We start from the raw sequence: 21329 nt of genomic DNA, 5'->3' as shown, positions 1-21329 counted from the left end.
CAGGGTGGCTGCTAGTGCGCTAGGTGGCCGGTACACCAGCCAGACAGCCAAGCTCACTTCGGAGCCCCACACTAGGCCAACACATTCAATGCCGGGGATCGATGGCGATGGTATTTGACAATATAGAAAGATAGGCATAAGGGAACAAAGGCAAAAGGGATAAGAGCCATTGGAATTTGGTGGATTGATTGATTGATTGATTGATTGATTGATTAACTTGTCATTTTGTCTAGTCCAGGGCAACCCAAAGCAACTTACAACCAAACAGACAATGTACCACCACATAAATACATTAAAACCAAGAGGAAAGAGAAACACATTTTAAAATACATAAAAATACATTTATGTGTTGTTTATGCTCACCCAAAGTTATAATGTACTATGCATATTCTTGTAGTGGGAGGGAAAGGTGGGATAATTGGTGGGGTTTTTTGGGAATCTATAAAGCTGTCTTATGCCAGCATCTATTGTTTGCCTACTCTAGCAAAGGAGATGTGCATGATGGGGTCCGGGGGGTGGGGTGCCGTCCCATTTTGTTACCTGAGGTGAAACAGGAAAGTGCTGCCCCACTTCTCCTGACCAAAGTCTACCCTCGCAGGGTTGTGTGGTGTTGCCCGCAAAGGGGTGATGGCAGCGGCAGGTTCTAGCGAGATCTTGTGGCAGAATTGGCAAGGACCCTGCCTCTTGGAGTTCTGCCGCCTGAGGCAGCTGCCTTAACCCTGGTGGGGTCCCTATAGGTATCCGATTGGCCACTGTGAGAACACAGTGCTGCACTAGACGGCCCATTGGCCTGATCCTGCAGGCTCTTCTTAGGGTTTTAGTGGCCTACCAGTTGATGAGGCCTATGAAACCAGAAACTATATGCAAAGGAACTTTTAAACTATTGGGATGAGTAGGATTGTCTATGCATTGAATTTCCAGTCCTGGTAGATAACAAGGCAAAAAAAGCCAAGCAATCTGGTCAACAATAGCTGCTCCAATATGCTTTAAGAGTTCCCTGAGCGCTAATGTAATCTGTGATGAAACTGGAGAACAGGAGAAGGAAGTTTAAATCTAATAAGCACCGTGCAGAATAATGACCTCATTTATCAAACGTATTAAGCCCCTGAGTGGGTGCGATAAAGGGATTCTACTTTACTGTCATTTGCAGTCTGGATTTGCAAATGACTGGATCCTCCTGGAATGCCAACCTACCCCACTAGTTGCTGTCAAAGAAATCTATTGGTACCCTCTGTCGGCCATGAATAAAAATATTAATCTGCATATCCATTTTGATAGCCAATATGTATGGTCCACAGTTGGCCAATGCTTGTTATTTGGACTAACCAAAAGGATGTAAAGCAGTGAGAGGTCTTTAGCAGTCTGGATATTAAGCAAAAAGAGGGTAGAGTCTGGGCTTGGTGTTGAAGCCACCAAGTCTGCATTTAGTCACTGTCTAATGTTGGAGTGTAGGAGGATGTTGCAGTCTTAATTAGATTAGGCTGCATGAGGTTTCAGAACAATGGGTAATCTTTCCCTCATCCCTCATACATAATCTAGCAGTTGTCTGGCTTCATCTCACACACTGCTTCAGCTTTTCATAGGTAGAGATACCTGGTTTTAAAAATGCATTGTTTTAAAGTAATCCTAGGGTGGTGCTGTGGGTTAAACCACAAAGCCTAGGACTTGCCGATCATAAGGTCGGCGGTTCGAATCCCCGCGACGGGGTGAGCTCCCATTGCTCGGTCCCTGCTCCTGCCAACGTAGCAGTTCAAAAGCATGGCAAAGTGCAAGTAGATAAATAGGTACTTCTCAGGCGGGAAGGTAAACGGCATTTCTGTGCGCTGCTCTGGTTTGCCAGAAGTGGCTTAGTCATGCTGGCCACATGACCCGGAAGCTGTACGCCGGCTCCCTTGGCCAATAAAGCGAGATGAGCGCTGCAACCCCAGAGTCGGCCACGACTGGACCTAATGATCAGGGGTCCCTTTACCTTTACCTTTAAGGCAAAAGAAAAAGAAAAAAAGAGGAGTCGCAATTGTTCATCCTTTCTGCAAAGCAAAGGACAAGAAGCTGGTGTTGAAACAACAGAGAAGTGAGGTCGTTAGGTTAAACAACTAGCAGTCCCTGGACTCATGGGGCATTTCAGGGGTTGGCAAACCGGCAAAGCGAACAGTGATGAATCTTGCCTCCAATGACAACGAACAAGTTGGGATCAGAAAAAGTATTGCTATGACAAGATTTATAACACAACTATAATGATAAAGAACTAAACAATTTAAATATTAAAAACCCAACACATGTCAACCAAAAGGACTTCTTCAGTGTTCACTGAAGTTAGGGCTGCCATATGTCCGGAAAATCCCAGACATAGCCAGGATTTGGCCTTCAGAAACAGTGTCCCAGACTGAAATTGCTTAATGTCCAGGAAAATCTGGATATATGGTAACCCATGTCAGAAGTTTAGATTTTGATGGATTTCCTTAAAAATAAGGGCAGCGTAGTAGATTTTAAAGATATTTCAGCTGGCATTTTCCCTGATCAGAAGATAAGCTCTATTTTAATTGCACGAAAGACTTGCAAATTCTGGGTCCGATGGTGATGTGGCCCCATATTCCTAGGTTTGATGAACTTTTTTACATGTCAAAAAGCCTTGTTGGGTGCGTGTGCTAAGCGCTCTGTGTTTTGCAGGCATTCCTGGACTAATTTAGCTCTTTTCCTCTCCCATCAATGTTCTCTTGCTATGTCTCATTTTTTGCAACAAGAATGGAGCTCCTTTGTTTCGCATATGATTGGCAGGACTGCATCTTCCTCCATTCAGGTTCAAGCTGGGTCCCCAGTAGTTTGCCTTAATTACCGCTTAGCGTGAATCACAGAGACTTATCAGTGTCTGCTTCCTGTGCAATATATTCCTTTTTAAAATCCCGGCTGCTGCAAAAGGAAACGATTTCAAATGTGCTTCTTAACAAACGTGAACTGGCGTGCATCCGAGGTCTTCTCCATCTTTGCCTGTAGGAGAAGGAGAGAGTATAAGATCTTCCTTTCCTGTCCACCTGCCTCCCTGCCTGCCTGGCCCAACTGCTGCATTGGTCTCTTCCCTTCTCACTAGCGCCAGATCCAGCCTTTGCTGAGGTTGATTGTGTTTGCCAGTGCTCCCCCACTTCCCAAGTGTGCTTACACAGCAGTGTCACTCTTGGGCAGCCTACATCAGTACCTCAGAGCAGTCTCTCTCTGGGCATAGTGGGAATTTTTTAAAGTGATGGCTGGTGGCAGTGGGCTTTGCTGGGAAGTGTGAGCCCAGGCAACTGCCTAAAGATATTGAGTCCCTTCCCTCCATCAGTGGCCTGCCACTCAGCAAGAGAGGAAAACAAAGTGAGGGCCCTTCCACTGGCTTCATTTGGCCCACCTTGGGTACCACCCCACGTTCTTTTCCCACCACTGGACAGGCGAGTTTTAATGCTGTGAAAGAGGGGAATCCAGTGCAGCAAGTACCGTACTCTAGGAGAAACTCACTGCAGAACAAATTGCAACCTCTGCTACCAGCAACCTGCTCTTGCATTCTCTTGCACAACCCTGCCAGCAGAACAAGTACTGTATATCCCAAAGCAACTTTAACTTAGCGCTACGTTGGATGCAAGCCTTTGACCTGTTTTTCATTTTGAAAAGAGAAAATGTTGTTGGAATGCAGCACCTAAGAGCTTAAATATCACCTCTACCATGAAGTTACTTTGCGGCTTTAGGCGAATCACACGGCTCACAGCCTCAGTCCCCGACCCCAACCTGCAACATGAGGAATAGTAACGACTTAATGTATGGGGTTGTACGTAGGGGTTACAACTAGATAGTGTCAGAGCCACCAGACTCTTGAGTTGTTGTTTTTTTAAATAAGTTATCTCCTTTGTAGACTGAAAGTTATGAAGTGCCCTAGCCCTGACTACTGTTACGGCTTTTCATAACACCATCTTAATTAAGGTGCCGGTATTAAGTCCAGTTCTTGCTCTTCTGGTCTGAACTTGCTGTTAAAGCAACCTTTTGACTGTTTGGAAGATTTTGACTTGTAGGTTCACTGAACTCAGGAGTGGAAGAGCAATCCCCTGCAGTTGAATTTCGTTTTCAAATCTAATAATGGATATGAATATATTTTATCTGTTCTTTTTTTTTAAAAAAAGATTGATTCAAGACAATAAACGAAAGGAGAAACATAAATATATACAAGTCAAATCATTATAGTATGCAGCTGAAGCCCATGTACCAATATGCTTATTGTTGTTATTCATCAGAATATTTCTTTTGCACAGCAAGCTTTTTGGCAAGTTGCTTTTTCTCCTATAATATGTAATCCTGATATTCTTTTCTGAATTGTGTACCTCTTTTTGTTTTGTGTTTCCATCCCCCCCTTCTCTCTCCAGGTGATTATAAATAGCACAATCACACCTAATATGACCTTCACAAAAACATCACAGAAGTTTGGCCAGTGGGCTGATAGCCGAGCAAACACTGTATTTGGCCTGGGGTTTTCTTCTGAACAGCAGCTAACAAAGGTAACTTGAGTTTGAATTACTTTTTCACTTGTTGTTGCTTTTGTAAAATCTCCTGCAATCTCAATGAATTAAAAGGAGGAACATATAGATCTTGTGGGAGTCTCTCTCTCCGTGTGTGTGTGTGAGAGAGAGAGAGAGAGAGAGAGAAAGAAAGAAACTGGATTTCTTCCACTTTGTCTTAATTAATAGCAACTTGGCTCTTTGCAAATGATTAATCTCCTGTAATCAATGAGTGGGCCATAGTTTGTGGGAGGTGTTAACGTTCAAGCTAGAAATTTTCTGAGTGTGTTTGATCATATGGTTTTCTACGCCTAGTTTTCTGTGCCTGCCTTGAAGCCAAACTAGGTGTTAGGCTAAATGCAAAGGCATTGCTCAACAGAACAGCTGTGTGTTCTGCTCTTCACTTCAACACGACATCCCATCTAAGAACGTAAGAACAGTCTGCTGGATCTAGCCTTTGGCAGTGGAGGTACAGTGTTGCTCATACAGCCATTAATACTGCAGCTGCACTATACATTTAAAGCAGTATCATACCACTTTAACAGCCATGGCTTGCTCCAAAGTATCCTGGAAAGTATAGTTTCTTTAGGGATGCTGAGAGTTCCCCTTAAAAAGGTAAAGGTACCCCTGCCCGTACGGGCCAGTCTTGACAGACTCTAGGGTTGTGCGCTCATCTCACTCTAGAGGCCGGGAGCCAGCGCTGTCCGCAGACACTTCCGGGTCATGTGGCCAGCGTGACAAGCTGCATCTGGCGAGCCAGCGCAGCACACGGAAACGCCGTTTACCTTCCCGCTGGTAAGCGGTCCCTATTTATCTACTTGCACCCGGGGGTGCTTTCGAACTGCTAGGTTGGCAGGCGCTGGGACCGAACGACGGGAGCGCACCCCGCCGCAGGGATTCGAACTGCCGACCATGCGATCGGCAAGTCCTAGGCACTGAGGTTTTACCCACAGCGCCACCCGCATCCCCCTTACAGATCTACAATTCCCAGAATGGTTTTACAATCTTCCCAGATAACTCTGGAAACTGTAGCTCTGGGAGGCAGAAAAGGGTTCTCCTAACAACCAGAAATGCCTTTAACAAACTACACTTCCCAGGAGTTGAGGGGGGGAGCCATAGCTGTTTATGATGCTGCTTTAAATGTATGGTGCAGATGGGGCTGTGTTCTTGATACAATAATAGTGCAGTAGTTGTGGGTTAAGGGGTCTCGTAACAACTCACAGCATACCTTACAAACTACACTTCCAGGATACTTTGGAGAAAGCCGTGACGGTCAAAAGTTTTCAGATACTGCTTTAAATGTATAACGCAGATGGAGCCTAGGTGCCGGTAGATCCAGGCGAATTGGATGTTGTAGGAATGATTTATAACTTTGGGAGTCTTCCTATTAGAGACCCTTTTAAAGTAGCAGTAGTAGCTTGGTGATGAATAGCCCAATGGTGTACACAATGTGCGCTCTATTTGTTGAGCTGGTGCTCTTGTCAAAGAATCAGAATAATTTTCCCAGGCTAGAAATGAGTCACTTATCAGGACAGATAGTTGACATTTTTTAAAAAGAACTACTCACCATTAGTGTCTCCGGATCGTATTAGTTCACTAAACGTGATGCCCTTGAACATTCCACAACTTCCTCATTAATCTTGTTCTCCATAGCCTTGAAGGCTATAGGCCATGAGATGTTCGATTAGAGGCCATGTTAACAGAAGTCCCAGCTGCTGCCTCAAACAGCGAAAAGTGGTGGCTGTGTTTGTCAGCCGGATGAAAACATGGTCAGACTCCTCATACTTTTTCAGCAGGAAGAGCCACAGTCCTTTTTTTGTGACAAATATGCATCGGGACAGAGTTCCAGCACTTCCTTTGTTGCTGCCTATGGCAGCCATTTTCGGCGACTGAGTATTTGATTTTTGATTTTTATTGTTATTCATGTTTTTATACTGTATTTTATGCTGCTTTTATAATTAAATGTTTTTTGTTGTTAGCCGCTCTGAACCCGGTTTTTGAACTAGGAAGGGCATGGTATAAATAAAAATTTATTATTATTATCATTATTATTTATTATTATTCCATAGCAGTGTCCATGTGCTGCTCACCTTTAGGGTGGACCATCTACAACAAGAGAATATATACAGGGCCAGAAAGGGGGCAATCCAGCAATGATGGCTCCACTTTGACAAGAAGCTGAGCTTCGGACTCCACTCTCCCTTTAAAGGGTCCCGCTTGCAGCCAGGCCTCTGCCCTCACTTGGCCCCTTGACCCGTCTGCAATTGGCCAAGTCCCAGCCAGTTTCCCACCAGACTGACAAGCGTCTGGTTGGAGGAGACCTTGTGTCCCCTTTTGACCACATGGGAGGACCCCACTCCACCCCCAAGATATCTGGCCTGCTGTGCCAGGCAGAAAAGAGTAATACGGTTTGAGTATACAGTGGTACCTTGGTTTACGAACTTAATCCGTTCTGGAGGTCCGTTCTTAAACCAAAGCATTCTTAAACCAAGGCGTGCTTTCCCATAGCAGCGGGGGACTCAATTTACAAATGGAACACACTCAGCAGGAAGCAGAACATGGCAAAGTTCACAGACCAAAACACCTACTTCTGGGGTTGCAGCGTTCTTAATCCAAGTTGTTCATAAACTAAGCTGTTCTTAAACCAAGGTACCACTGTATATTGCCAATCCTGGACTGGGCTGCCAATTAGTTTCCGGGCCCAATTCAAAGTGCTGGTTCTGACCTATAAAGCCTTAAATGGCTCAGGGCCACAATACCTCAAGGACTGCTTGTCATCTAATCAACTGGTCCGGACCCTGCAATATGATGATGATGATGATGATGATGATGATGATGATGCATCCACTCTGGGCAACTTCCCACAAATTAAAACACAGTAACATCAAACATTAAAAAACTTCTCCATACTGGACTGCCTTCAGGTGTCTTCAACAACTCAGATAGTTTATTTCCTTGACATCTGATGGGAGGGCACTCCCCCCCGGGCGCCACTACCGAGAAGGCCCTCTGCCTGGTTCCCTGTCGCCTCACTTCTCGCAGTGAAGGAACCACCAGAAGGCCCTCGGAGCTGGATCTCAGTGTCTGGGCTGAATGATGGGGGTGGAGACACTCCTTCAGGTATATACGGCCAAAGCCGTTTAGGACTTTAAAAGTCATCACTGGAGGCAATTCTTCGTGTACCACCTCCACGAGAGGTCCAGAGGTCAGCAACACGAGAAAGGGCCTTTTTCTGCTGTGTCTCCCTGCTTGTGGAATGCTCTCCCTGGCAAGGCTCTTCTGCTGCCTTTGTTACATATCTTTAGGCACCAGGCAAAAACAGGCTCATTAAACCATCTATGGACTTTTAATCTCTCTGTGTGGGGTTGCTGTTGTTTTTATTTGCTATTATGGTATGCATTTTTGTTTTGCTTTTTTAATATTGTAACCCACCCTGTGATATTTGGATGAACGGTGGTACGGAAATTAAATAAATACAGTTTCATTGTTGCATTATTTAGCTACTTCTGACAGATCCTCAACATAGTCTGCTACAATTGTGGACATCTTCCTAAGAATCAATGCAGTGTCTTTCAGTTTGCCACCCGCCAAAGAGAACCTTGGGGAAAATAACCATTGTTCACAGGAAACTTTGCTGCGGGTGCATGGAGCATGCTTCAAATCCGGTTCGGTCTGAAATGTAGCATTCTTTCCATCTATATTTTCAATAAGTGGTTGTTCCAGTTCTTGTGATCTGCAATAATTTTGTAACTGTCTTGAGAGCAGAGCTCTATTCCCCACCCAAAAGCATTTGATCTAAATATTAGGCACTTAACCACCCACCCACCCACCTGCTTGTGCTCAGCAGTTTTCTCCCTTTGATATTAGCAATGTAGATAAAGCAACCTTTGGGTCCCCTCACTGCACCCCTGCTTCTATAACTGAAACTAAATCAGGCTGTGAATTAGTTCTTCCAAATGGATCCTTTGTACTTTCCCAAGTATGTCTGCACCATTGTGGATTGTTGCTTTTCGTTTGGGGTTCCTGGGGTGCCCTGCAGCAGAATCCTATACGAGTCTATTCAAAATTGGGTCCCACTCTGTTCAGTGGGGCTTACTCCAAGGAAACTCTTTCTCCTCAAGTACCCTGAACAGTTCTGCAAGAAGGTCAATGATGAACATCCATGTGAAGAAATCCAAAAGACAAAATTGGAACCTCAAGTAAAGACTATGGGTTGGATCTACTCCTGGTTAGTTCCACTTGGTTCCCTAATGGGACCCAAGTTATGATGATTAAGAACACTGAGTTCAATGGGACTTAATTTCAACTGGCTTAGTCTGTGGAGGGTCTAGCCTAATACTGCTTTCTCTGCAAGTGTGTCACAGAACCTAAAGAAGCCCGAATTGAAGACCAAGCAACTCAAGGACCTAGTTCACACTTCACAACAAACCATATTTAATGGTTTACCATGCATGCACCTGTCTCACTGCTTTGCACTAATGTGTGGGAGAAAGAAACCCTGGTCCCCGGCTTAGTGTTATGCCCAAACCCCAGGGATCATGGTTTATTTCATCCAAACAAACCAGAGCAAACCTTGGCTGCAGACCATGGTTTGTTTTGTTGCTGGACAGACTGCGATCCCCAGTTTGAACATAGCGCTAAGCCAGGCATAATGCTTTCATTCCTCCAGGCGGGAGGAGGGAAGAGCAAAGGTGAGAAGATCAGAGCATTGATCATAAACCATTAATTGTGGCTTATGAATGGGGCCAATGTTGTTGTTTTTTTCTACTGTATTTTAAAGGTAAAGGTATCCCTGCCCGTACGGGCCAGTCTTGACAGACTCTGGGGTTGTGCGCCCATCTCACTTAAGAGGCCAGGGGCCAGCGCTGTCCGGAGACACTTCCGGGTCACGTGGCCAGCGTGACATCGCTGCTCTGGCGAGCCAGAGCCGCACACGGAAACGCCGTTTACCTTCCCTCTGGTAAGCGGTCCCTATTTATCTACTTGCACCCGGAGGTGCTTTCGAACTGCTAGGTTGGCAGGCGCTGAGACCGAGCAGCAGGAGCGCACCCCGACGCAGGGATTCGAACCGCCGACCTTTCGATCGGCAAGTCCTGAGGCTTTAACCCACAGCGCCACCTGCTATGTAAATTGGCAGAGTGAGAGACTAAACAGTCAGCTGTGAACCTCCCAGTCTTTCCCCAGGTTCCAAAGAATAGTCCTTTGCTCCGTTCGTTCTCTGCTCCCCTTAGACTAAGCTTACCATATAGGTACCTGGCAGCTCACACTCTTCCATTCCCCTGCATTTTCCTTTGACTGGTCCCTTTCTGAAATTCCCTGAAAGATTCCCCATGCCACCTCCATAAGAAAATAGGCACAAAGCAGAATTCTAGAGCAAATGCATGCACAGACATAATGCACCTTCTCTGCTTCTATTAAATTATTTTGACTTGCATTGGAGAAGTGGTCTTTGTTCTGTAATTAAATATCTCTAAGGAAAGGCTGCCTTGAACCCAGGTCCGAACCCAACATTCTGCTATGCTACGCTGATTCTTAGGCCACACTGTAGATTTTCAGCACTATTCTAGCACTTTATCAATCATGGGTTCCTATGAAGAATCCTGGGAACTGTAGTTTAAGTGTGCCGAGTGTTGTTAGTAGAACCCTATTCCCCTAGTGGAGCTACAGTTCCCAGAATTCTCTGGGAAGAGGTGCTCTTGTTAAACCACTCTGAAAATTGCAGCTCTGCCAGGGGAACTGGGGTTTCCTAACAACTCTCAGCACCCTTAAACTACGGTTCCCAGGATTCTTTGCAGGAAGCCACAGCTGTTTAAGTTGTTATGCTGCTTTAAATGTATATAGTGCAGATATGGCTGTACTCCCAGCACTGCTGATGGGAAAACGTCCATCGCCACCACTCCAGCTTTGGAGCTGTAGGGCAGGCTGTGTGGTACGTGCAGTTCAATCCTCCCAGTACTTCCTCTCCACTCCCTGCCCCTTAACACCTGCCATCTGAAGCAGCTGCTTCATTTGGCCTAATGATAGGGTTGGCCGTGTCTGAAGCTGTCCTGGAAACATATATGGCCAAAGGGGAGGGAGTCATAGCTCAGGGACAGAGCACATGCTTTTCATGCCGAAAATGCTTTGTATGTTCAGTCTCATGTATCTCAAGCTGTCAGGGCATGCGCAGAAGTGATGTCCGATATCTGTGTGTACAGATGCGATTTCCAGTGCCGCTCAGCGAGTCCCCGCGCTGTGCTGGTTTAGCATAGCGCAGAGGGGACTCACCGAGTGGGCGGCTCGGTTCGGGGGTGGCTCATGGGCCGGTAAAACAGTCTTCATGGGCCGGATCCAGCCCATGGGCCACACGTTGCTGACCCCTTTCCTAGAGTAACTGTGAAATAACTTCAAAAAGTAGGTAGTGTAATAACTGTAGTGATGGTGTAATAGCATCAGAAATTGGTGATAAACTTTTAGGGATGATGTGCTCTGCTCTTATCAGAATTGTTTATATTGCTCCACAACGTATATTTAAATAGCGTTCAGAGTGCATGGTTTTCCCCAAATAATCATGGGAACTATAGCTTGTAACTATGCTGGGAATTGTAGCTCTGTGAGGGGTAAACTACAGTTCCTACGATTCTTTGGGGGAAGTCGTGACCGTTAAGGTGGTAAAAAGGTGTTTTAAATACATGGTGTAGATGTAACTTAAAGAGATGCCCCACAATGCACAAATAACAAACTTTTGTCAACGTGGATTGCTGTGAATTAATTAAAGCAGCAATTTCCAGATTTATTTATTTTTAAACAGAGAGAAGCCCACCACTGTTGATCCCTCCAGCTAAGTCAGAAATTATTCTTCTGATTGAGCCTTAGTTTACCATTTGGGAAGAAGTAAATTACAGTAGTAATGACATGCTGGTCCATAGGAATGAGAAGGAGGATGCGGCAATAACTGTTAATTGGACTTCAGTGTCATTTATGAATGTGCCTGCATGGGTTTGCAATGAAGTTCAAAGGTTTTACAAACAGTTTTTGATATAGGCTCATCTTCTTAAAGCTGTAGCTTTCCCTGCTGGCTTGCATCATTAAATCCCACACAAAGCAAGATTCATAAAAATTTCATGCAGGCTAAATGTCAAAATCTGTGGAAGGCCTATGCAAGATGTAAACATGTGATTCTGTCTGGTTTTGCATTTTTAAAAGGGGGTGGATTCCTTATCCAGATCAGGATTCTGAGACCCTAAGCATTGCAGGGATAATATTATCTTATTTTATTTAATGAGAATTGTGCAACCTTAAGGTAAGTTGTACAATAGGACATGCATTAGTTAGGCTTGTTGGATTACTATGGGACGACAATAATGAAATAATGGATCTGTATTCTTGTTGCTCCCTAAACCCAGCAATAAATTTTCAACATTTAACAGCCTCACACCCATTATTTTTATGATGTCTGAGGCCAGAGGTTACTGTAAGGCTGACAGCCAAATTACATTCATGGTCAGTTGCAAAAATTTATTAAGGCTCTTTCCTCACATACACACATACCCCAAATGTGCTCTCAAATGATTATTTGTCATTACCTGTCACTCCTGCCTTCGCCTCAAACCATCACAGACATTTCTCTTTCATTAAATTGACGTTTCAAGAGCAGAACTGGGAGTGGACACCACACCCAGGGGTGGGAGCAGGAGATTTGCCTTCTATTCCCCATCTTATTTGAACCTTTAATTTTCCCCTTGTAGGATTGAATAAGCAGTGGTCTTTCAGGGAAATAGCTCAGGGGGAGTATGAACCACAGCTTATCACAGCATTGTTGCATCAATCAAATGTGGACACCCCCCCTCCAACCTGTTAAGAGAAAGGGAGGGAAGGACAGTTCTAAATTAGGTTGCATTGCATGTATGGAGAGTTTTAGAATCAGTTTTAATACAGTGTTTTTGAATTGACTGCATTTTAATGATGCAGTACAATCCTCTGAGCTCCCAGCTGGACACAAGGATGGTATAGGAAACAAATAAATATATATATAGATATATTAGGACGCGGGTGGCGCTGTGGGTTAAACCACAGAGCCTAGGACTTGCCGATCAGAAGGTCGGTGGTTCGAATCCCCGCGACGGGGTGAGCTCCCGTTGCTCGGTCCCTGCTCCTGCCAACCTAGCAGTTGGAAAGCACGTCAAAGTGCAAGTAGATAAATAGGTACCACTCCGGCGGGAAGGTAAACGGCATTTCCATGCACTGCTCTGGTTTGCCAGAAGCCGCTTAGTCATGCTGGCCACATGACCTGGAAGCTGTACATCGGCTCCCTTGGCCAATAAAGCGAGATAAGTGCCGCAACCCCAGAGTCGGTCACGACTGGACCTAATGGTCAGGAATCCCTTTACCTTGCTCTGAGCTCCCAGCTAGACACAAGGATGGTATAGGAAACAAATAGATGACTCATCTCCTCTCTCTGGTGGTGAGAACACTGGTCCCGATGCCTGGGACTCCTCCCCTCCACTGCGCTCTGGTGGGGAAGCTGGTCCTGATTTCCAACTGCTGCTCAGGGAGTCCCCGCTGGCCCCTTCCTTCTGGGGTTTCCCCCTCGGCACCCCCCTTGCCCTGGCCATCGGTGCTCCTTTCTGTGAATCTTCCGATTCGCTGGAGAGACTCGTGGAATCTCTCTGACCACTGTCACTGCCTACATCCCCCCTCGGATTCCTCCTCCTCGCTCTCCATTTGCTCCATCTCCTGTGTCTCTGCTCCTGAACCCCTGACATCCAGATATATTATCTTGCATCCTGTGTGATTTGGCTCTAATTTTGACCTTCTATATATCAGAATTAGCCAAGTTTGCAGCTAATCTGTGGGGAAAGGAGATCTACCAGTGTGCAGTGTTACACAACTGGAGCTCTGATTCAGGCTCTCAGCATCCAGATGTTAAATGTGTGCTTTCTGCAATCATCTCAGGGCCACATTTAAATGTTATCTTAATTATGCAGCTTGCAGCTATATATCTTTTTGCGTACCCTTTGTTGTTGCTGCTGAATTTTTTTGTTCCTCCTTTTTTACATCTTAATTCATTTGTAACTGAATACCAATAACATGCAAATTAAATATATATATTAACATGCATAGGAGAGCCTGATTTTTACTGGCCTGAGGTTCCCCACCAGCACCTCATTATATAGAAACAAAACTAGAACCCCTCCACCTCAATTTCTGATTGTTTTGGATGGCCCCAGAGGAATACCTTAAAGCTCCCTTTTCTCTATGCCAGGGACATCCAACAGGTAGATCGTGATCTACTGGTGGATCATGGGGGGTATGTTGTAGATTTCGGTAGATCGTGGAAACCCCACCCCCATCCCAAATATATACTTTTTAAAATAAAAGCTCAGGAACTTTGGTAGATCACTGCCAGTTATTTTATAGTGTGAGTGGATCTCAGTCTCTTGAAAGCTGGACATGCCTGCTCTATGGACCTTCATAATTCATTCAGGCTAATTTAAAATCAGTTAGAGTAAGCTGTTATTTGCGGCTGTCCTAATGTAACACTTTGCTTATGTGTTTATGTTCAGTTTGCCGAGAAATTTCAAGAGGTGAAAGAAGCTGCCAGACTGGCAAGAGACCGGTCTCAAGAAAAAACAGAGACTTCTAGCAATCATTCCCAAGTAAGTGATTTCTCTGAATGTGGAATACGGGAACATGGTCTCGTTGATTTGGAAATGGATTTTGTGAAAGAGAAGAGCATTTGAAAATGCTACCCAAGGTCAGCTTCAGGTGAGCGTTAGCAAAGAAATAAAGTATTTTAACAGCAGCAACAAAAATGATTCTTGGCAATTGCTTTTGGAAGATCTGCTTACTTGCTTGATACCTAATGGCCCAGGCTGATGGCAGATGCCACATACAACGGATGAGCTGAGAAAGCTGTTCCTGGACTGTACGACTTCTGACCTTAGGTAAAGGGAGTCATACGTTTGGCACGCTATCCTTAAAAAAGGTATCTCCAGAGCTCCCTTCATTTGCACTCATAGCAGGGAGAATTCAGAGATGCGGGATCTTTTTTTTTCTGTTTTGCTAGAATGTCAAGGTCTGCAAGCGAGAACCAGTCACAAAATGGTGAAGCCAGTTTTACCTGCACACTGGAATGCATACAAATCTACCTGTAAGTTTCCTGGCATCAGTGCTTCTAACACAACCCTCCCAAACTGGCCCACATTGCTGAATGAAGACATATGGTAGCCAATTAGTACTCTCATTTGACAAGCAAGGGACACTGATGTTAAGAGAGAAGCAATTAACACAAGACCAGCCATGATAGATTTTTTTTTTTTTACTTCAATTTTTACTTGAACTTGTTAAAGCATTGGTAGGCAGAGACATTTTGAAACCTACTGCAAATCACTTAGAAATCTACCAGTAGATCCAAATCTACCTTCGGCCTGCCCCTGAAATAGAAATTTTTGCATCTTAAGGAGAAGAGTTTGGGCCTAGCCATCTCCCAGCCTGGCTTGAAAATCTTTGCGTAAGGGGAATTTTCCAATAGCATTCAAAGCTGAGGTGATACAGTCCAGGAACAATTTTGCCAAGTGATCCGATTGCGTTGACCCGCCCTCTGAAATACAATGACTATCCTTTCTTGCAGAAGGTGTTCCCTTTGGGTCGCTTGGAAGATGGTGGGGGCGCCCGCGGGGGTTCTGCGCCATCTTGTAGCACGTTGAGAAGCAGCAGGCCTTTATCGTAACAATTTTTTTGGTTTGCGGAATGCCTTGTGCAGGAATCAGGCCGCGAAACTCCGTGTTCTACTCGGGCGTCCAGCGTCAATGGAACGGACGATGAGAAGGCATCACATGGTGGTCCCTCAGATGCACAACTGAAAACAGAGAATGACAAACTGAAACTTGCCTTAGCCCAGAGGTGAAGCTGCTTTCATGACTTACATTATTGTTGGCTATTTGTTGGTCACTGCATTCCCAGGCCAAAAGAAGCACCCATGCTTTTTAGTGGGAGAGTACCGTATTTTTCGCTCTATAAGACACACCAGACCACAAGACGCACCTAGTTTTTGGAGGAGGAAAACAAGAAAAAAAATATTCTGAATCTCAGAAGCCAGAACAGCAAGAGGGATCGCTGCGCAGTGAAAGCTGCAGTCCCTCTTGCTGTTCTGGCTTCTGTGATAGCTGCGCAGCCTGCATTCGCTCCATAAGACGCACACACATTTCCCCTTACTTTTTAGGAGGGAAAAAGTGAGTCCTATAGAGCAAAAATACGGTACTTCTTTTGTACTAACGGTGGAGGCTGGGCTATTAGGGTGGATGAAGCACTGCCCAAACAACCTCAGTCTGCCCTCAGCCAGTCACTGCCTACTTACAAACAGTCAGGGAAGTGGCTGTGCTCTGGCTCCCCCTACTGTTGGTCCTCCCTGCTTTCCACCCTGTCTGTCCCAATTAGCACCAACGGCCACTTCTTGGGGCAGATCCACACCACATTTAAAGCACAACACCCCGCCCCCGAATCATGGGAACTGTAGTTTCCCCTAACAGAAGTACAATTCCCAACACGAGTTCCCAAGTTTCTTTGTGGGAAGTCATTTGCTTTAAATGCGTGGTTAAATAGCAAGCAGGAGTTGAGAGCCAGCTTTATCCTATGGGAGTTGGGGGGCTTTGATTTGACTTTGAAACTCCCTGCTGAGATAACTCATCTAGTTTTCTTGTTGATATTCTCCTGCCAGAAGGCAAAAATCCTCTTTTATTTAAACAGGTGTTTGGCCTACCAAGCTGATTGTTTTTTCCTGCTTCGCTGTGTTTTAATCCATTTTTAATTTAATTATGTTTTTAACAGGCTGCTCTTTTAAATCTTGCTTTTTCATATGGTTTTTATTATGATATTGCCTATTTCTTAAATGGATTGGTCTGTTCTGGACACCAGTAACTGTGACGTGTTATAAACTTAGCTCTGCAATTCACATAATACAAGCATGTCTTACAAACATGTTGGGATAAAGTCATGCCACATTATTACTGCAGTAGCAGCACTGTATTAATATAGCTATCAGGGTAAGTGTCCAAGCCCTCTAAGCATAGCAGTTACCCAAGGTATAAACCTGACAGGGAGTGTTTTTTGGAGGAACCATATAAAAAACCAAATTCACAGTAAAATGAAGCTTAGGGTGATACGCAGTTAGAACTAGTAACTTCTTAAACCTACTACCACCCTCTTGTTTTTCAAATTGTCAGCTGAAAAATAAAATAAAATCCCACCACCATCCCAACCGTCAGTTATCCCATTTTCCCTCCATGGAGCTTGAGGTGACACATGAGGTTCTCTTCCTCTCAGTTTCATCCCCACAGCAACCCCATGAAATGGGTTAGGCTGAGAGATTATGACAGGCCCAAGGTCAACCATAGAGCTTTTTGGCTGTATGGAGCTTTGAACCCTGGTCTCCCAGGTCCCAGCCCAATCCCCTAACCACTACATCACACTGGCTCACTCAATAATAATAATAATAATACCCCACCCACCTGGCTGGGTTAAAATACTAAAATACAATAATTAATAAATATTAAAAGCTTCCCTAAACAGGGCTGCCTTCAGATGTCTTCTAAAAGTCTGGTAGTTGTTTTTCTCTTTGACATCTGGTGGGAGGGCTTTCCACAGGGCAGGTGCCACTACTGAGAAGGCCCTCTGCCTGGTTCCCTGTAACTTGGCTTCTCGCAGCGAGGGAACCACCAGAAGGCCTTCGGCGCTGGACCTCAGTGTCCGGGCAGAACAATGGGGCTGGTGACGCTCCTTCAGCTATACTGGGCCGAGGCCGTTTAGGGCTTTAAAGGTCAGTACCAACACTTTGAATTGTGCCTGGAAACGTACTGGGAGTCAATGTAGGTCTTTCAGGACCGGTGTTATGTGGTCTCGGCGGCCGCTTCCAGTCCGTGCTCCTTTCAACTCCATGCTCTGACTTAAGCATTCCCTACAGTGGTGTGCAGTGTTGTTGAACTCCAGTTCCCACAATCCCTGGCCACTGCCCATCCTTGCTGAGACTGATGCGAGTTGAGAGCTGGGAACATCTGGAGGTTCCCCATGTGGCAATCTCCTCCCCATCCCTTTTAAACACAGGCCCACCCAAACATGGGCAAACTTGTTGGAAGCCAAAATCAAATAAGTAGGAGGTCTATTGTGATCCACCAATACTAGAGCAATACAAATAGTGCTCTGTGCATGAGAGAGAGACAGAGAGAAGCTTTTGGGTCACTTTGTGTGCCTTGTTTTGTTTCGCTAGGAGGCTTTATACCTTTATGCTGTTTAAAGAGGATCAGAGAGGTTTCGCCACGCCACATGTATTTGTCCTGCTGGAAGGATTTAAAACAATACCGATACTGTTCTTGGACACTGTTACGCCCTCAGATGTATTTATGATATTGACGAGAGAGGTGTTTAACAGTCAGCCTTCCATGAGAGAGATTTTCTAGTATTAAGAACAAAAGACTTCCATGAGAGAGATTTTCTAGCATTAAGAACAAAAGAAGAGCATAGGGCCATTTACTCTAGCACCCTGCCGCCACAAAGTAGGTGTGCAAAGTGTGACCATTCCAGTAAATTGCCCGGGTGAAAGCAGCCAAAATGGTACGTGTTTTCTCTTTAGGAAACTCCCTGGTTCCACAACTGCCCAAAATAAATGTTGCAAGGGTTTGAGTAATCAAGTTACGTTTGCAGTTTGTTAATATGCTTGGAAGGCTGGACATAGCAAATGGCTATAAACTTATAAGGTGACAGTGGGAACTGAGAAAATATGGATATTTCATAATGACAGAGCTTACGAGTTATATAAGGGTGCAAGAAGGGAGCCAAAAAAATTACAGGTTTTTTGCAGAACTGGAATAGGTTTGTAGAAGATTAGCATAATAAGGCACACAATTCATGAGGTATAAAGTTTTTTTATTTGACCTGCTGTAACAATAAATATGAGTATGAGTAATATTAACCAAATGTGAAGGTATTATACTATGAACAGAGCTGTTGTATTGTAGTAAACTTTAATGATTTTGTGTGTGTGTGAGAGAGAGAGAGGGGGGGGAGGGAACTGGAATATGTGTGTGTGATTAATCTTAAAAAACGCTAAATCCATCCCTGTTAATCAGGATTATGTGTATTTCAAACTACTTCCCCCTCCCAGTTCTGAGGTATTTTATATGCTACATAATGAGTGCCTCTTATCTGGTCTATAGAAAAAACTATCGAGAAATCTCCAATGTTTGTGTGATTCTCCATCCCCCTCTTTCTTTTAGCTCCTCCAATGTAAAGAAATGGGAAACGGAACTGCACAGTCTTAGGGAGAGCAATGCCAGACTGACTTCTGCACTCCAAGAATCTGCAGCCAGCATAGAACACTGGAAGAAACAATTTTCCATTTGCAAAGATGAGAACGATCAACTTAGGAGCAAGGTATTGGATGCAGCAAATTGAAACGGTGGTGCTTTACTAATTTTATTAGTCAGAAAACATGCCAGTGTGCTGTAATGATTAGATGAGGAGTGAGGAAACTTCTCCAACCCTGAGGGCTGCATTTCCTTTTGGGAAACCTTCTCTTCTGATTGATGGTTTGGGCAATTTACAGAGGCAAAGCTTCAATGGTACCCTGGACAGCTCCAGGCAGGGCTCAGGGCGAAGGCTCCAGAAGAGGAGAGCTCAGATGTTGTAGCAGCAGCAGCAGCTAGTCTGGAATGTGGCTTGAGGAGGGGGCACTTCCAAAGGAAGGGCCCATGGACCCGAGAGCCACCATCTCTGAATTCGAGTAACTGCAAGGTTCTGAGGGTTCCTTGGGAAGAGAGATTTATTGTTAAACCATTCAGGGAACTACAGTGGACCCTCTAGTTATGTACCACTCTGGATACGTAACTTTCAGGTTACGAATGGGGCAAACCCAGAAATGTATACTTCCAGGTTTCGCCACACACGCGCATGGGCTGAAGCACTCAGTCGCGCCATGCGCATGCGCAGAAGTGGTGCCTCTGCCCACAGACTTTTTGGGTTGCGTTGCGGGCGGTCCACTGTATAGCTCTGTGAGAAGAATAGGGGTCTTAAGCATTTGAGGTAACAAATAAATTGGTTCTTACTCTGGGATGAATATTTTAGTATCTATACTTAATAGCTAGCCTATAGATCCTGGTCCATAACACACCTTGGAGGTAGATCCGTTTATTTCACTTATGTAATGCATTGGCAACTTGCAAAAATAAAAGTTGAGAACTTAAAATGCATTTTATCCAATATAAAAATCCTGGTGCCGCTTCATGCATTCCTAGCTGTGCTGAGTTGCCCTGGGATAGTCCAAAAATTGCTGGAGGGAGAGAGGTCAAGGCACAATCATTCCTGTTTCCTAAAAACTGCTCTGCCCAATATTAGATGTACTGGATGTAAGTGTCAGGGGAGAATAACAAAAAGGTGTAAACTTTGGAGCAGTCCAGGAATAGTAGTGTGCACTGCCACTAAATAATAGGATGCGATATTTCAAAAGCTTTTAATTGACCCACACACTCCTGGCAGAAGTTTATTGACAGCAGGGTTTTTTGGTTTCCACCAATGCTAGAATCCCACAACACTGAACTTGATTTGTGGGGAAAGGCAGCTTTGCACAGTGCTGGGAGAACAATGCAGAGATGAGTTCTTTTTTCCTTCATAAGGACCTGCACCTTGAACACACTGACTGCATTTGGATGATTGCATCTTGGCTTCATAAGCTGACCTATACACAAGCCTTTTTGCTGTAGTTGCTTCTCCCTCCAAAGCACATCCGAAGAACACTGTTTCCCTCAAAGAATTCTGGGTGTTGTAGTTTATCCCTCAGAGTTACAATTTCTAGCAACCCTTAACAAACAAGTGCTTTAAATCAGTTTCTAGCTGTTTTTGGATTACAACTCTCATCATCCCTAGCTATCAGGTCAGGGATGATGGGAACTGCAGTCCAAAAAAACAGCTGGAGACCCAAGTTTGGTAAAAACTCTGCTCTAGGCCTTCCCCAGCCCCTTCAGCAACCTGCTGCTATCTCCTCATTTTCCTGCAACGTTTCCATTATTTAAAAACGTGAAAAGCAAATGATAAGTATTTGTAGTGGATTGGGAACTCAGACTGGCTCCTTTCAACCTTTCTTTAAGATTGACGAACTGGAAGAGCAGTGCAATGAAATAGATAAGGAGAGAGAACGAAATGCGCAGCTGAGCAGGCGTCTCCAGGAATTGGAAACAGAGCTGCAAGACAAGGAGCTGGTATGTAAAACAAAGAATGGTAATGAAGTGCTTAAAGCTGCGGACATGCAGCCACAACATCTTTGGGGAATCAATCCACTTCCACAGTACTTGTAAAACAAAAACATAAAAAACCCTAATGCAGATTGCTTTAGAAGCTGAGCAAGCCCTGGAGGCTTTGGGCACAACGACATGACTGATGCTCCTGAAAATGCCATGGGTTCCTAGCAAAACATTAGGCTTTTGTGCTCTGTCTGTTTTACCTTGGGACCTTATTCTCATTTTTTTGTGTGTGTGTTCTGTTTTAATGTAGTAACAAAAGCTGGATAAAATTTTAAGTTGGGTAGAATGGTTTTTGTTTTCTAAGTGAGCAAACTGAGCCCTCCTGGGGGAGCTGGGAGGGTTAGATAACCCACAGGGGCAGGTAGAAGTGATGGTTGGTACGTGTATACTGCAAGCTTCCTCCAAAGAACCCTGGGGATTTGTCCTTTGAGAAATGTGTGAGGAAGGTGTTTTTCTTCTACGCAGAGGAAACCAGAGACACAGTGTGATACAGCGATTAGAGCAGGGGTCAGCAAATTTACCATGCCTCGAGCCGGTGTCTCCA

The 21329-nt window shown here is 44.7% G+C and overlaps 1 protein-coding gene and 1 long non-coding RNA gene across 2 annotated transcripts in view; both read left to right on the top strand.

The window, feature by feature from the left end:
* LOC310831819 overlaps window positions 1-21329 on the top strand; it is a 186051-nt gene that overhangs the window by 152598 nt on the left and 12124 nt on the right. The window lies entirely within an intron of this gene.
* Window positions 1-21329, top strand: part of HOMER2 (homer scaffold protein 2) — an 82592-nt gene that overhangs the window by 51184 nt on the left and 10079 nt on the right. Inside the window, exons 3-7 of the mRNA XM_083712835.1 lie at window positions 4386-4517; window positions 14063-14155; window positions 15262-15401; window positions 18767-18923; window positions 20633-20743. Of these exons, the coding sequence (XP_083568961.1) occupies window positions 4386-4517; window positions 14063-14155; window positions 15262-15401; window positions 18767-18923; window positions 20633-20743 (633 nt within the window). The remainder of the gene's footprint in view (window positions 1-4385; window positions 4518-14062; window positions 14156-15261; window positions 15402-18766; window positions 18924-20632; window positions 20744-21329) is intronic.

Source organism: Podarcis gaigeae (genome assembly GCF_964106915.1).
Source record: "Podarcis gaigeae genome assembly, chromosome: 14".
NCBI lineage: Eukaryota > Metazoa > Chordata > Lepidosauria > Squamata > Lacertidae > Podarcis > Podarcis gaigeae.
This window is presented reverse-complemented; position numbering and strand designations above follow the sequence as displayed.